General features: G+C 46.5%; 1 protein-coding gene across 1 annotated transcript; it reads right to left on the bottom strand.

Annotated features, from left to right (window-relative positions):
- Positions 1–14,618: 14,618 nt before the first annotated feature.
- Positions 14,619–16,071, bottom strand: LOC106396929 (serine racemase). Its single transcript, XM_013837441.3, has 5 exons — positions 15,839–16,071; positions 15,661–15,747; positions 15,323–15,553; positions 14,986–15,246; positions 14,619–14,913 (listed from the first exon to the last, which is right to left on the bottom strand). The coding sequence occupies exons 1-5, from the start codon at positions 16,003–16,005 to the stop codon at positions 14,661–14,663; spliced, it is 999 nt and encodes a 332-aa protein (XP_013692895.1). The 5' UTR covers positions 16,006–16,071; the 3' UTR covers positions 14,619–14,660.
- Between the last annotated feature and the right edge of the window lie 715 nt (positions 16,072–16,786).

Below are 16,786 nucleotides of genomic sequence, written 5' to 3'. Positions count from 1 at the left end.
TAATCAATCAAGTATAGAACTCAAAATTCAGTTCACTAATCAATCAAGCATATTTTTTTAACTAAAGTTCATTAATCAATCAAGCATATTTTTTTAACTAAAGTTCCCTAATCAATCAAGTATACGAAAAAATTCACTAAAAAACCTCTGCTTTACAATCAAAAACACAGATCACTATACAATCATATTCATCGGTAAACGAAATTCCATCAGAAACACGAACCAACAGATCACTATACAATCATATACAACCAAAAGGCGAATCACCAATCTATTTGTTTAAATGATTCCTCTATATAGCTAACGGAGGACGGAGAAAGAAGACAAACCTGTTGGTGACGGCGGCGGAGATGGTTTCCAACCGGAGAAAGAAGAGAGGCGAGATGGACGAGAATAGACGACGGCGGCGGAAGTACCCGTCGACAGCGAGAGAAGGAAGAGACGATGAGAATAGATCCAAAGCAAAACGACGAAACCCTCTACCGCTTCACAAAACGTATCATAGAATGACACGTGACAGAAGACCGAAGTCAAAAAACTTCTTACCTAAAAATCGTCTCCTTCATTTAACTGGACTTTATATTTAATTTTGGGCCAATATTGGATAAGGATCGCCCATAAGAAGTGTTCAAATGTCTTGATAATGTTGCTCTAACGGTTATATTTTAAGAACTGAGACAATTGATTTGAATCGAACCAGCCCTACATTTTTCACCCTAAATTTGTTCCAATTGAACCGGTTCTGTATTTCCTAACGGTTGTATTTTACAACTTAAACCAAACCGGTCTTGTAGTTTTTCACGATGTCTACTACTTATACGCTGTCGTTTGTCTGTATAGTTTCCAACATTTTTGATTCTCTCTCTTTCAGTTATGCATATATTCTTTCACTGGCCAAACCACTCAACCTCTTCCAGGTGAAAAGATTTCTTCAATCTGACAAAAATTATTTGTTTGATCAAAATCCGTTGTGTAAATTCAGCCAGCTTTGAAACAGTAAGATCATGATGATTCTTTGTGTTGTTAAAATGCTGAGTTCTCTTGCTTTTCTTTTAGTTTTCACATCTTTCACTCAAAATCCTTGTATTATTTCATAACAGCGAGTTTTGATTTCTAACAATTAAACTGAATCACAAACTAAATGATAAAAACTCACACACAAGATCTTTATTTGTTAATCTGGTGTAGTGAACTTTTTGGTTTTATATTGGCCTTCTTAAATCTACTCTTCCTCTTTCAAATCTCTGTAATACTCCCTCACTGATCTATTTCTATTTTCTATATAATAACCACCTCTTGCCTCCTCTACTCTTTCAGCCACTCCGGATCACCTTTCGTAGCTGCCTGGTTATCTCGTGGAGCAGGTGAGAATAATCATTTTTATGCCAAAGTGTGTCATCAAGTAATCTCTTCTTGTCTAGACCAGTTTTGTTTTGCATCAGATGTGTAAACTTTGAACAATACTTGTGGATGATATTTCCCGGTAACAGAGCATACATCACCTTGAAATCCTGATAAATGGCATCGTAGAAGCTTGTCAATGGCACAATGTTATCGAAATGAAGAATTGGAGCATAAGATGCTAATGCTCCAATTGCTATGTTTTTTGTACGGGATTCAGTCGACTAGGTTGAAAGAACTCGAAAATAGGATGACTAAAGACGTTTTATTAGATCTGATCAGAGGGTTACAAGGGTGACAAGAAATCAAGGAGGCAAACCGGAGCTCGTAAAGCTAACCGGAAGAGATACAAGCGATTAGAAGTAAAGAGAGATTGAAACCCTAGATCTAGCCGCTTAGTGTGTGTGTAAAAGTATCGATCCCCTTCTTGTTGTTGCCTCCTCTCCCTTTATAGGCTTTCCGTCCTTGTGTGCCCTAAATCCGGTCCCCTTTTGGGCCTTAACTTGAGAAGGCTGAGTATACGGGCCTTGGTGGAGTTCCTCCGAGCCGGGTGCTTTTGGTCGGCTTGGTCATCGGCTAAAAGCACTCTAGGACCGAGGTGACAACTTTACTCGCGCGAGCCGAGTAAGTTTACAGCTTGTTGGGCTAGACCTTGTTATTCGATGGGTTTTGTGGAGGGATGTAATCCATCTCCTACAATAAGTCCCCCCAGTCCACTTGTGAGCAACGTAGGGGTCTCAGTGAATTTGTGGGTCAGATTCGTTCGGATAACAGGTTCTAGCGTGAGGAGCACCTCGCTGTTAGTCGGTCTTCCTGATCGTTGTTAGGCATTTTTAGTCGCATGTTGATTTTACTCGGAGTCGACATAAAGTATCTCTTTCTCTTGTCTCTCTGGCCATTGTTGGACGCGTTTAGTCGCTCGAGTAAAGTTCATCATGACTCGCCTACCCCATTCTTGTTGTCTTCGTGATGGAAGGCAAGTTTTAGTCGGGCGGAAGGTTACTCGCGAACTGTGAAATGGTAGAACCGGTTTTGCTATTTAACCGGAGACCGGTTTGGGCGAGAACCAGTTTAGATCAAAAATCAGAGATTGATTTTGGTTTGGCTGTTCAACCGGAAACCAGTTTAGGCGAGAAATCGAACCATCGCGAGTAGGTTTCTGGATATGTAGGCGGCCCTTGAGGCCCATTTAGGCTCTTCTAGACCTAATGATTGCGTTTGGGAAGTGTGCCTTCGTCTTTCCTATAAATAGGTCCCTCCCTTTCACTTTCGTCATTCTTCTCTGCAGGCTCAGGTATTCCGCTTTCTCTCCCTTCTCTCTACTTTTATTTTCTCTCTCTAGATACGTCATTTGGCGAGTTAGCTTGTTCGCTTGGTTCGTCGGTTTAGTCGTCCCCAGACCGTGAAGCATGACTTTGAAAAGTCGTTTGTCACGAGAGGAGAAGGGGAAGGACATTGCTACCTCTCCGAGTCCGGCTAGGGATGTGACGGCGAGTGGTAGTCCGCTGGATGAGTTCAATTTGATACATCGAGACGCTCTACGGGATACAGAAAATATGAGTTTATCTCAGCGCCTTTTAGTCGCCGACTCCCATAGGCAAACGCGCGAGGAAGCCGCTGGTCGCATCGAAGTCAGTGGTGGCAGTGGCACGAGCGGTAGTAGGAACAGTGGGGAGGATCGAAGTGATGCCTCGATAGGTTCTGAGCGGAGTGGTTCTGAAGCATCGAGTCGAGCTCTGAGACCTTCGAGACGAGTTCGTCGGAGGGTTCGCTTCGACCAGATAGATTGCCGTCCCACGATCTATCATCCCGGCAGGATCTTTGACGAACTTTATCAGCTTCCGCCTGAATTGCTGCGTGACCCACGGGCTCAGTCGTGGGGGAACGTGTTCGGTTCTTGCTCCTCTCACAAGACTGTGAAGGATTTGCTAAGGGAGAATGGTGGCGCCGGCGTTACATACATCATCCCATCTACCGAACAACGGCCTTGGTCGCCTCCAGTTGGTTATCAATGCGTGTACGAGTCCTACTTTGGAGATCATACGAAGCTTTGGTTTCCAATCCCGCGGTTGGTGACGTCGTACGCGTTTTGTCGGGACATCGCCATCTCTCAGATGTTGAACGGGTCGTTGCGTATAGCCGTCATGTTGATGGTTATGGCGGCGGAGATAGATATCTCGATGAGTGTGGAAGTGTTCGAGGAGTTGACTTTCACGAAGGCTGAGCCTAACGGGATTTTCTCGGTGAAGATGCGTGCGAACTACAACGTCTTGATCGATCATCCGAACAAGATGCAAGATTGGCAACGTTTGTACTTTTATATCAAGTCAGACGAGCATGCTTTCGAAGAACCACCGGGGGATGACTACCGCGTTCTATGGAATAAAGAACTTGGTAGAGATTATCCGTTGGACTCGCTTTCTATTCGTTGATTCTGACTTTGCCTTCTTTGTTTTTACAGTTCACCATCCGAATACGATCGCATATCCGGAGAAATTCTTTGAAAGCGCGCAGGCGATCGCAACGCATAGCCACCTCCGTTGGCCGGACCTTAGTCGAGAGTGGATATGTCGTCAACAGGCCAGAATTGCCAGAGGTAAGTTTGTCGCAGGGATTTTCCTTAGGATCAGTTGCGAAGACTTGTTGATGATTCGTATTGAGTTTATGTTTCGGTCTTCTTGTTTGCAGTTGATTGGGAATCGAGGCTTCCTTGTGTTCTTGGGCCCCGTAAGTCGCGCATGTCCTTTTTTACTCGGAAACAACAGAAGCTCCTAGACAAAGCTAGAGAGATGGATGGAGTTTCGGACTTGAGCGCTTTATTGAAGGGGAAGCTGCAATTGCTTTCGAAGAAGCGACTCATGCTAACGTGCCAGAATCGACCAGCTCCGAAGGCGGTGGAGCTTCCGAAGGTGGTGGAGCTTCCAAGGAGAGAGCATCCAGTTTAGTCGATGAGGGCGTTGGGGCAGAGCATTCTGCTTCGAGTCCCAAAAAGAAGAAGAAGAGCAAGAAAGCAAAGAGGAAAGCAACTGACGAGGCTCCTCTTGAAGAGACCGCTTCTCTCGATGAAACTTCTGAGGGTTCGGAGGCGAGGAAGAAAAAGGTAGGAAAGAAGAGGCCTCGCGAAGGGGCTACTTCCTCTGTCGATCAAGACGAGGCGCCAGCAGGAGGGCGAGAAGGCGCTGCAGAGGATCTCGTCGAGACAGACCCGGTCGAGGCGATGCCTGAGGATCATCCAAAAATGAAAACGAAGAAGAAGTCAGTTGAAGCGGAGCCGCGTCCTTCTGCTGTTGAAACGACTCTCGTCGATGTCGCCAGGAGAGGTAGTGTTACTCCCGAAACCCCTTCGGAGAAGAAGAGAAATGTCTCAGCGCGAGGGAGTGGTTCTGGGAGTGAGTCTGCTGCGAGCGAGAGGTCTGCTCCTGATTCGTCTGCGAGAAAAGGCTCTCGTTCTGAAGGTTCCCTCGCGAAGAGAGGGAGAATTGAGTTCCCCGGCTGTGTCAATTTTTCTTATGACGAGAAAACTTCTTTAATCTTTAATCCCCTTCAGTGCGCGGAACTGACGCACCAGATTCGTGGTGGAACGAAGGAGCTGCCGCAGATAGAAGACCTTTACTTTAAAGACGAGTATATTGATGCTGCCTTCGTGAGAAAACGGGTAATGTGCTATTCTTTTATCCTTCTGTCGAATACGTAGCTTAAGTCACTTTGATCAGTTCTATCTTGTTGTTCTGCAGATTGACGGGAGCATGAAGTTTCTCGTCGAGAAGTATGATAACACTCTGAAGCAGACGATGGTCCAATTGGGAGCCTCGCAAAAGCTTGCTCAGGCGAGGTTGAAGGTGATTGAGAGGGTGAGGGCCGAGCACGAGAAAGCCAATGACAAGGCTGCTAAAGAGAAAGAAGTTCTTCGAGTAAAATTCGAGGAGCTTGAAGGCAAGCTTAAGTCTGATAGGGCTTCAAAGAAAGAGCTTGCCCGAGAAAAGACTCGCTTGGAGCAAGCTACTGCGGCACTCGCGAAGGAGAAGGCTGAGCTTCTCGCAAAGAGGGATGCTGCGGTGGAGAAATTGATCAAGGAGAGGCAACGCCTGAAGGATTCGCGGAGCTTGGAAGTTACTCGCGAGAGGGAAAGGGTCCATGCTGCTATGACCGACAAGGCGAATCGTTGCTTTGGTCGCGTGCGCGACTACCTTACTCGCCTAGACGCCTTTGGAAAGGCAAAGAATTTATACGGGCAAGCTTCAGGAACGAGGAAATGCCTTGAGATGATAAAGGGCAGCGGGACAGAGATCCCGCAAGAGATGATAGATGTCTTCGTCGAGCAGGAGAAGCTTCATGAGGCTGAGGCCACCAATCTTCGTGTGAATCCGCTGTCAGACAGCGATCTTACTCTCTCTCCGCTACTTCTTCCTTCTCGCTTTGTGGAGGAAAGGTTTTGGGCATCGTTTGATCCGTATGGATCGAACGTGGATCTGATCAGGTCGGAGACGGCTTCTCAGCTCATTACCTCCCGCGAGATCGTCGAGGAGTCGTTTGAAGAGCCGATGGTTGACATCACGTCGGCCCCGATAGAACACGCTGCGGTTCCGGAGAAAGATACCCTCGAGGAGAGTTCCGAGAAAGATAACCTCAAGGAGAGCCCCGAGAAAGATAACCCCGAGACAGATGGTGTGGGCATTGAAGACCCTGTTCTAGTCTCTGAGATTGTGGGCATTGAAGACCCTGTTCTAGTCTCTGATACTTCCTCCAAGGGACGAGAGGATGAGGAGGATGAGGGCGACCGAGCTGAGAAGACGCCGTCGCCAAAACCCAACGAGGAAGAGACAACAAGTGAGATCGAGAAAGGGAGCGCCTCGAGCATCCCGTCCTCTAACGCGGATCTTCTCGTTCCTGTTCCTGCTCAAGTGGAGGGCCCGATTCTTGTTCCTGTTCCTGCTCGAGTGGAGGGCTGGATTGTTTCTGTTGCTGAAGATCCCGAGGATCCTCCTGCTCTGAGTGTGCTGAACGGGAACAAACAAGATTCCGCTGCTTGACCCTCCGTCGATGTTGTATTTTACTTAGACCATATATATATATATATATATTTTTTGGTGTTTCCTGCCGGAATGTATTTGTGGTCCTAATGGGCCCTTTTGTTGTATGCTTAGACACATTTTTATCTTATCGGCGAGTTGCTATTTTAAGCAAGCTTTAGGTCCATGTGTTGTTTCTTATCTGTATTTGCAATGTTTTAAGTAAGTTTCAATTCGCCTGAAAGTTTCGTAGCGTGTTTGGTTAGGAACGATATGTCCTTGATTCTTAATTTTTGCAAATAGATAACGAAACAAGCCGTTAAGGGACTTTATCAATCCTCGTCGCGTTTTGGTTGAGATAATGTCTAAGGACGCTATTCAATTCCGAAAGACGAGAGACCAAGTTTAAGAGAGAAAGGTTCTCTTATCCATTTTTTCAGTGACAGTCGAGTCTTTGGGTAGCTAATCCTTTACTCGTCAATCGAAAAAAGGTATAGATTTCACTATTTTTGGTCGGTCAATGCGCCTGAGGCATAGGTGACTTGCGACCGTTGGGTCCTTCAGCTAAGTGTCTGATCAGGGCATAGCTGAGTGGTGGGGTGTGAGTGTCCGCGTACTGCCTGTTGGTGGTATGGGAATCACTTGAGGCGATGACTGTCCTACGACGGGCGAGGTTCATCGATCCTTCGCTGGTCGATTGAGACCAAAACAAAGTTTTTGACTTTGGTGTTGTTACAGCTGGACTGGTTAAGGCTGTCTATGTACCTCGGTTGAGGATCAAGCCATTCGTAGTTCGTTTTACCCGAGTAAAAGTGGTTGTTTGAAGCGCATTTACTCGGTTGAGTGGAAGTGACCGCGGAGGGGCATCTACTCGGCTTTTTTTTTTTTTTGCGGCGTCTTAGGTTTGTCGTTCCTACGAGTAGAAACGGCGAAAGTGCATTGAGTTCCACGCTCGAGGCACTTCTTCTCCGCACGATGTTTCAAGCCGGTAGACGCCTGGTTTGACGACTTTGACGATTTTGTAAGGTCCTTCCCATCTAACGCCGAGTTTGCCGGCGTTAAGTTCCTTAGTGTTCTCGAACACTTTACGCATGACGAAGTCGCCGAGTTCGAGGGGTCTGGCCCGAACCTTTTTGTTATAGTAGCTCTCTATTTGATGCTGATAGTTTTGGATCCGGAGCAGAGCTTGGTCCCTACGCTCTTCGATCTCGTCGAGGGCGTCGAGCATCATCTCCATGTTGAGTACTATGTACTAGGGCATCTTTGAACGTCGGAGGCTTGTAACGTTGACCTCTGCGGGGGCCATAGCCTCGACACCGTATGCAAGGGAGAAAGGTGTTGATTTAGTCGAACCTCTTGGTGTCGTGCGGTGACTCCACAGGACTCTGTCGAGTTCATCGGACCAATTTCCTTTCTTCAGATCTAGGCGTTTCTTGATGCCGTCAATGATAAGCTTGTTGGAGGATTCCGCTTGGCCATTTCCTTGCGGGTAGCGAGGGGTGGAAGGGCTTAATCGGATGTCCCATTTGCTGCAGAATTCTTTGAAGTTGCATGACATGAACTGCGATCCGTTATCAGTAACAATTTCATAAGGTAGACCGTGGCGGCATATAATGTTCTTCCATACGAAGCCGCGGACTTCTTTGTCCGTGACTTGAGCGAAGGCTTCAGCCTCGATATACTTCGTGAAGTAGTCAGTGAGGACTAGAACGAAACGTTGTTGTCGGGAACTGGGAAGCGGTCGTATGATGTCCATTGCCCATCGCATGAATGGATATGGTGTTGTTGTCGTTCGTAACATTTTAGTCGGGCAATGGATACTTGGTGCGTGCCGATGGCATTTGTCGCAACGTCTAGCGTAGGACTCGCAGTCTGCGTTCATCGTCGGCCAGAAGAAGCCTAGGCTTCTCACTTTGATTGCCAAGGCTTGACAGCCTGAATGGTTGCCTCCAGCGCTCTCGTGTGTTTCAGCCATAACTCTTACGGTTTCGTCGCCATGAATGCACTTAAGGAGTACCTTACGCGCGGTCCATCGATGGAGTTCATCATCTAAGATGACGTAATGGGCACTGCGTGTTTTTAGTCGGCGTGCAGCCCATTTCTCAGCTAGGATTTCTTCCCTGATAAGATAGTCGATGAACTCCGTTCTCCAGTCGGGGTCGAACCCTTCGGTATCTGGCGTGGTGATCTCGTGACCAGTCCCATGGTCGGTGACCGGCGCCACGATGATCGTTTGGTCGGTCGAGGTGTCAATACTTGGCTTCTCAATTCGGTGTATTGGGATGGTTCGTTTAACCTGATCTCGAAGCTTGCTGCCAAGGGCTGCGAGGGCGTCGGTGCAGACGTTCTCTCCTCTGGGGACTTTGATGAGTTCGAAGAATTCGAACTCTGCTGCTAACCATTGGAATATCTTGAGGTAAGCATCCCTTCGGTCGTTGCGGGCGTCGTAGTCGTCACTGAACTGACTAGCGACTAGCTGTGAGTCGCAGTAGGCGCTTAGACGTTTGGCCTTGACAGTTTTCGCTTAGCGGAGTCCGGCGATCAAAGATTCATATTCTGCCTCGTTGTTCGACGCTGGGAAGCCGAAGCTAAAAGACTGTCTGATCAATTCTCCGGTCGGGGACTGTAACTGGACCCCGGCCCCTGCGCCCTTGTTGGTTGAAGATCCGTCAACATGAAGGGTCCAGTTTGGGTTCGGGAGTGCGAAGTCTTGCTCCAGTTCCGGAGCCAGTTCAACTAAGAAATCCGCAAGGACCTGGGACTTTGCTGCCGTTCGGTTCTTGTAAGTGATATCAAGCTCACCGAGTTCGATAGCCCTCTTCGTTAGTCTTCCGGACCGGTTGGTGTTCTGAAGTATTGTTCGGAGGGGCTGGTCGGTCAGTACCTCCACCGAATGTGACTGCAAATACAGGCGGAGCTTTCTTGCCGCTTCGACGACGGCCAGCGCCATCTTCTCCAGAGTTGGGTATCGCGTTTCTGGTCCTGTCATACGCCTGCTTGTGGAGAAGACTGGCTTTTGCTCGCCGCGGTCTTCCTTTATTAGAACACTGCTGACTGCTGCGGGGGATACCGCGACGTAAAGGGATAGAACGTCCCCGACATCCAGCTTGGCGAGTACAGGCGGTGGTGTCAGATATTGTTTGAGTTGAGAAAATGCTTCTTCGCACTTCTCGTCCCAGATAAACTTCTTATTGCCGCGTAGGAAATCGTAGAATGGTACACACTTGTCGGTAGATCGAGAGATGAACCGATTGAGTGCATCAGTCTGACCCGTGAGCCGTTGGACTTCTCTACTGTTTTTTGGACTTGGGAGGTTCAGGACCGCTGAGATCTGCTTCGGGTTGGCTTTGATTCCTCGTTGTGTTACGATGTAACCGAGGAATTCACCTGAGGAAACTCCAAAAGTACACTTCGCCGGATTTAATTTCATGTCATACTTGTTGAGAGTTTCGAACTAATCTCGTAGATGGCGGAGGTGATCGGCGGCGTGTAGCGACTTAACAAGCATGTCATCAATGTATACTTCCATGGTGTCGCCCAGCTTATCTGCGAACATTTTGTTCACGAGTCGTTGGTAAGTTGCCCCTGCGTTCTTTAAGCCGAACGGCATGACCTTATAGCAGTAGGTTCCCCTATCTGTGATAAAGGCCGTTTTCTCGCGATCATCAGGCTGCATCATGATCTGATTGTATCCGGAGAAATCATCCATGAACGTGATCATCTCATTCCCGGCGGTGGATTCGACTAGACGGTCGATATTGGGAAGAGGGTAGTTGTCCTTTTGGTAGGATTTATTTAGGTCGGTGAAGTCGACGCAGACGCGCCACTTCTCGTTCTTCTTCTTGACCACCACTGAGTTTGCTAACCACTCAGGGTAACGTACCTCAGCGATTGAGCCGGCACCGAGTAGCCGTTCGACCTCTTCGTTCACAGCTTTAGACCTGTCAAGACCAAGCTTTCGTCTCTTTTGTCGAATGGGCTTGAAGGTTGGGTCGACATTAAGCTCGTGCGTTGTTATCGCTGGGTCAATTCCTTTCATGTCCGCCATGGACCATGCGAACGTAGATACATTCTCCTTGAGGAAGTCGAGGATCGACCGCTGCATATCCTTAGATAGATATGCACTGATTCGTGCCGTTCGGTTCGGGTCTGTGTCGTCGATGGGCAACTCAAGAACTTCGTCTTTCTGGGGGCAAACTTTGGAGATCGGGGGAGAGACAGAGTTGACAGGTAGAGAAGAACATTGGAGCTTAACAGTGGCGATCAATAGGTCTCGGGCGGCCTTCTGATCTCCTCGCAACGTTTTAATTGCGTCGTCCGTACCGGAAAACTTGATGCATTGGTGGTAAGTAGACGGGATTGCTTGCATCGAGTGTATCCACGGGGTTCCAAGTATCGCATGATAAGGTGCCTTCGTGCTTACAACAGCGAACTTGATTGTTCGAGTAACACCGCATGCACGTACTGGAAGACGGATCGTCCCCAGTATCGTTTCAGAAGATCCATTGAAGCCGGTTAATGTTCTGGATGATGCCTTAATGTCGTCGAGGTCCACTCCCATCTTTTGCAGCGTTCCTAGGAAGATGAGATCAACGGAGCTTCTCGTATCGATAAGTACTTTCGTGACGTCATACTCTCCAATTCCGAGAACGACAAGAAGATGATCGTTGTGGGGGATGTGAATCCCGGCGGTGTCATCAGGCGAGAAGGTTATCGGAGGATGATTTGGTGATCTAGTTGGCCACCTGTGCGAAGTCGTGACCTGCCGGCGGTAATCCTTGACGGAGCGAACAGAATTTCCACAGGGAGGAGAACCGCCCATAATGACGTTTAGTCGCTGTTTTGTTTTTACTCGCTTGGAGTTTAAAAAGGCGTGCAGGTCAGCTGATGCGTTGTCGTCGTTTTGCGACAGCGTAGGGTTGTCTGGCGTCTTAGTTTGTTCCAACTGTCTCCGGAGATCTGTCGGCTTCGAGCGGTTGAGGAGAACGCGAAGATCGCACATGCTGGCGGTGAGTTTGTCTCGAAGATCGCCGCTGAGACGTGTCATATGCTCTTTGGGATCAGGATCACCGGTCGAGATACGCTGAGACTTCCTTGCGTTCAGCGTTAGCCGAAGATAAGTATTTTCGGAGCTGTTGTCGTCCTTCGACTCAAGCTTTCGTTTGAGAACATCTCTCAGATCTCCGGGTATAGGCGCGTCGTCGTTCTCGTCGTCTGACGATAAGGTTTGTTGAGAAAGTATAACCTCTATGCACCTGCGGTTAGCCGGCTGTTCTTCGTCAGCAGAGGAGTCGTCTTCACCGTCGTCCTTGGGGGCCTTTTCTTCATCTTGCTGCTGTGTTTCGTTTTGTCGGCCTTTGCCGGTAGCTTTGCGCTGGGCTCTTCTCTCTTTATTCTTGCTCCAGCTTTTGCCGTTTTTGGGCTTAGCTTTTAGGGGCTCGAATTTGAAGTCGCCGCTGGCGAGAGACGAGAGATAGTGCGCATAGAGTGATTTACACTCCATCGTATCATGCCCTTTGACGTCGTGATATTTGCAATGTTTGGAGAGATCGACGGTTCTGGAAGGGCCTGCTGTCGGACCTGCTGCCACTGCAGGTTGAGTCACGCAGACAGTATCAGTTGGTTCGCCAGATGAGTCGAGCTCTCTTACCCATTTGTTCCACCCTTCTCCTCGGACTACCATGGTCGAAATCGGTACGTTGTTCTCTTTGACGATATACATGTAACCGTCTTTACGGCTGTTCTTATCGCTAGGAGCATGCTGACGCGGTTCTGCTTGCGTGTCGGCATTTTTAGTCGCTGGCGTTTTCGCCGCGTTCATCTTGCTGATGATCGCCTTTGTATCTTCTTCAATTAGGATGAAGTTGTGAGAACGAGCGATAGCGTCTTGGAGCGAGGTGGTTGGATTTTGGTATAGATCTTCTCGGAACTTAGAGCAGAACCACAATGTGTTTCTCAGGGCATCGATAGCGATGTCATCTGGGATTGCAATCCTCGAGACTACTGCTTTGAACTGCTCCATGTAGTCGCGGAGGCTATGATCTTTGGTTTGGTTGAGGTTCCACAGGCTAGAAGCAGTAGCATTGCGCTTTGTGAACATAATGTACATCTTGAGGAAAGCCGCTGATAAGTCACGGAAGTTTCCGATTGAGTTCTCCTCTAGTTGAGAGAACAAGGTCAGGGCTTGCTCGTGGAGAGTCTCGACAAACAGTTGACAGTAGCCTGCATCCCTTTCTTCATCGGAGAGTCGAGCCCGTGCCATCTCGATATTGAAAGCCGTCATGTGTTCCACCGGGTCTCCGCCGGGCTTGTACTCTGGTAGGCGCAGCTTCTCTATCTTCCTGATTTTCACATTGGTTAGTGCGCTAGTAAAAGGGGTTCGCGAGGTTGCGGCGAGTACACTCTCGATCTGTGGAGCCGCACTGGTAGCTTGATGGATCTACGAGCTCATTTGCTGAAAGCTGAGTTTGAGCTCGGCGATATCGCGTATGGTTGCGAGATCTGGTCCTATCTGGGGAGCATCGGCGGGAAAGGTTTCGTTAGGTTCCGAGTCATCTGAGATGTGGTCACCACCCGTCGTCGTAGGGTTTGTGTTGAATAGGCGACAGCGTATCATCTGGGGACGGCTCGTTTGGCCGTCTGGAGCGGTGAGTGCTGCGACCAAAGCAGCTAGCTGGTCGTTGGTCGCCTTTTGAACTTCATCTTGTCGAGCGAATCGAGCCATGACGGAGCTCATGAAGTCTGCGGGGATTGGTGGAGCGGCTTCAGGCGTAGGGGTTGGTTCTACGCCTGGAGCGCCGAAGGTGGCGTCATCTTGAGCCATGTAGACCTAGAACGTTACTTTAGCCAGCCCCACGGTGGGGCCAATCGTTTGTACGGGATTCAATCGACTAGGTTGAAAGAACTCAAAAATGGGATGACTAAAGACGTTTAATTAGATCTGATCAGAGGGTTACAAGGGTGATAAGAAATTAATGAGGCAAACCGGAGCTCATAGAGCTAACCGGAAGAGATACAAGCGATTAGAAGTAAAGAGAGATTGAAACCCTAGATCTAGCCGCTTAGTGTGTGTGTAAAAGTGTTGATCTCCTTCTTGTTGTTGCCTCCTCTCCCTTTATAGGATTTCCGTCCTTGTGTGCTCTAAATCCGGTCTCCTTTTGGGCCTTAACTTGAGAAGGCCGAATATACGGGCTTTGGTGGAGTTCCTCCGAGCCGGGTGCTTTTGGTCGGCTTGGTCATCGGCTAAAAGCACTCTAGGACCTAGCTGACAACTTTACTCGCCGAGGCGAATAAAATTGCAGCTTGTTGGGCTAGACCTTGTAATTCGATGGGCTAGACCTTGTTATTCGATGGGCCTTGTGGAGGGATGTAATCCATCTCCTACATATGTGGGATACTTGAACCTGAACCACGCCGGAAGCACTGTCCCAAGACATAACACACAACATAACATAGTTTATAAGGAATGATAGTTAACCAATTAGAAGTTATCATTCCACTAAGAGAAGTGGGTGTGAGCTTACTTCCACCATAAGAGCCACCAAAGACAACCACAGGCGATGCCTCGGATGATAGATTCTGCTTCAAGCTTCTTATCAGGATTCTGCATAATCAGCCAATGCCTTCTGAGCGTTCAAGTTACCCAATGTCTATGCCATGGTTTGAAACTGAAGTGGTCAAGACTATGCGTTGATCCTCTCTAGGGCTGGGAGTTTCAGTTGCGGCAGTATAACGATCTTTTTGGGTTATAGTTTTATGACACCACCGTGCTGTTTTTTCTTTAACAAGTAACAACTACTGTCTGTTAGAAATCTAGGTTCTACCAATTCTATGTTTCTTTTACTTCTTTTAAGGGCGAAGAGTTTATAATACATTTATTTGTCTGTTTACGAATCCTCAAGCAATCGTCGTGACAAAGACAGCAGTATGCTATACAAACTGAAAAGAAGGTTAGGCTAGGAGATAATGCTTGTAGAAATAAAATACATTGTCTCCTCAGAGATCTTATTAGAGCATTTAGTGTAGCACATAAGAGGTAAGGTGATACCAAAAGAAGAAGATGATCCATGTGCCAAGAGACAATCCATAAAAGCAATAAACTCTACAACACATTGCTTTCTTCTCTTTGGACTCTGTACTAAGGCGGAGTTTCTTGCAAGAACATGAATCCTTTTGTTCAAAATTCTACAGACAATTCTCACATCGATATCGAAGAAGTAGTGAAACAAATGCAGTAACCAAGATGTTTAATTACACTGAACTCTTAAATGAATCCCACAGAACACCCAAATCGACATTACCTCCTGAGAGTACAATCCCTATATTTTTACAATCTTTCCAACAAGGATTGCTACGGAAACTAGTTGATAAAACTGCTGCTAGGCCAATGGCACCACTTGGTTCCACACAGACTTTCAGCATTTCATAACACATTCTCATGGCTTCAATTATCTCCCTATCCTCCAAAACTACAACATCATCTACCATATCTCTCACTACCGGCCTAATAGAAAGAAAAAAAAAACATGTTTTCAGAAAACATTTTATGTTCTATAGAATTAAGGATTAGAGGTACCATGTTAAGTCTCCTAGAGAAGCACGAAGGCCATCCGCTATGGTATTAGTCACAGGTAAAGTGATGATTCTACCAGCAACCTTAGACTGAGCCGCATCATCAGCTCCTTTTGGTTCAGCTGCTATAATCCGGATGCTCGGCTTAATTGACTTAGCAGCCAGCGCCACACCAGAGATCAAACCACCCCCGCTTATCGGCACAATTATAGTGTCAATCTCTTGGATTTGCTCCAACAGTTCCAACGCAACAGTACCCTGACCACTGTTCAAAGAACTATGCATAAGATTTGAAGATTCATACAATTTTTGAATCATTAGTATCAAGAAAAGCGAAGTACCTTATGATGCGTCCATCATTATATGGGTGGATGAGAACAGAACCTGTTTCCTGCAAAACTCTGGAAGCTACTTCCTCTCTAGAAGACATTGTTGCTTCACTCCATATAACCTTACCACCATAACGGATCACATTATCTACTTTGCACTTCGGAGCACCTTTTGGTACAACGATATACGCAGGGATCCCCTGCATCTTCGCAGCCAAAGACAACGCAGCAGCATGGTTTCCACTGGTACAACAAAACTCAACAGCAAGCAAGAGACTAACAAGTGAATACAATTACTACTAAGTGTATCATTAGCTATAAACACACAAATCAAGAAGATAGTAGAGAACCTGCTGTGTGTTACAACCCCTTTGGCTGCTTGTTCAGCACCAAGAGCCAAGACAGCATTGCATGCTCCACGAAACTTGAAAGCTCCACTTGTTTTTCACACAATAAACAGAGAAGGGATTACTTAATACTGAGAACAAAAAGAGAGAAACTTTAAGAAGATAATAAGCAAAGCCTCACCCTTTCTGAAAGCACTCGCACTTAAAGAACAAGCTTCTTCCAGAGATTGAATTCAAGGACTCAGATGTTAGCACTGGAGTTTTGTGTATGTACGGCTTGATACGTTCATTAGCTTCCTTTATGGAAGATAAATCCGCAGCATATTCATGCCTCTTCTTTGCTTCCATTTCTGAAAGGACTTACTGTCTGATTGGATTTGGAAATGGATTTTTCTTTTTGTAGATTTCAGAGAACATAGATGTTGTCTTGTTTCAATTATCTCTGAAAACGACAGCACGATGTTTGGATCTAAAACAGTGAACGTTGCGCTGTTTTCCATAATAAAACGTCGTGAACTGTCTGTGTATATTAACAAAACTGTTGCATGTTTTCTTTTGCTTGGCTTTTAGCCAACGTGCTTCCAAACTTTTGTTTACTCCTCTAGCAAACAAGTGAGGATGAGTGGAGTTGAGCAGAGTGGATATTCAGAAAATTCTAAATGTCCGTGATCCGCTTTGATATTCAATTTTGATCCGTTATTATTTGTGAAATTGTAAGTATTCGAAAGTTCAAATATTCGTAACTATTTACGTATTACCTGCTCCGCTTTGTCAAAAAAATTATTTTGTTCATTAGGTTTTGGTCCATTCGCACTTTTTGGATTTTTATCCGTTCATACAAATTCATTTAATTTTTATAAGTTATCTATAGGAAAAATGTCAAACATAAAAATTTTATACGAGAAAACACACAAAACTCTAAACTAAAACTAGATTTTTCTGACCAAATCAAAATTTTATTGGCATAATAAATCTGGAGGGCAACATGCCTAACAATTACAGTGCAGTCTTAATAGTAGAAAAAAAACATATATATATCTATGTATATGTAGTTACTATTAAATGTGGTGTGGTGTGGTGTGGTGCAGTTTGTAAACATTTGAAACCTAAGGTTTTGAATATGTATGGC

This window comes from Brassica napus, chromosome C2, assembly GCF_020379485.1.
Source record: "Brassica napus cultivar Da-Ae chromosome C2, Da-Ae, whole genome shotgun sequence".
Lineage (NCBI taxonomy): Eukaryota > Viridiplantae > Streptophyta > Magnoliopsida > Brassicales > Brassicaceae > Brassica > Brassica napus.
The sequence above is the reverse complement of the archived record's forward strand: the minus strand, read 5'-3'. Positions and strand labels throughout refer to the sequence as shown.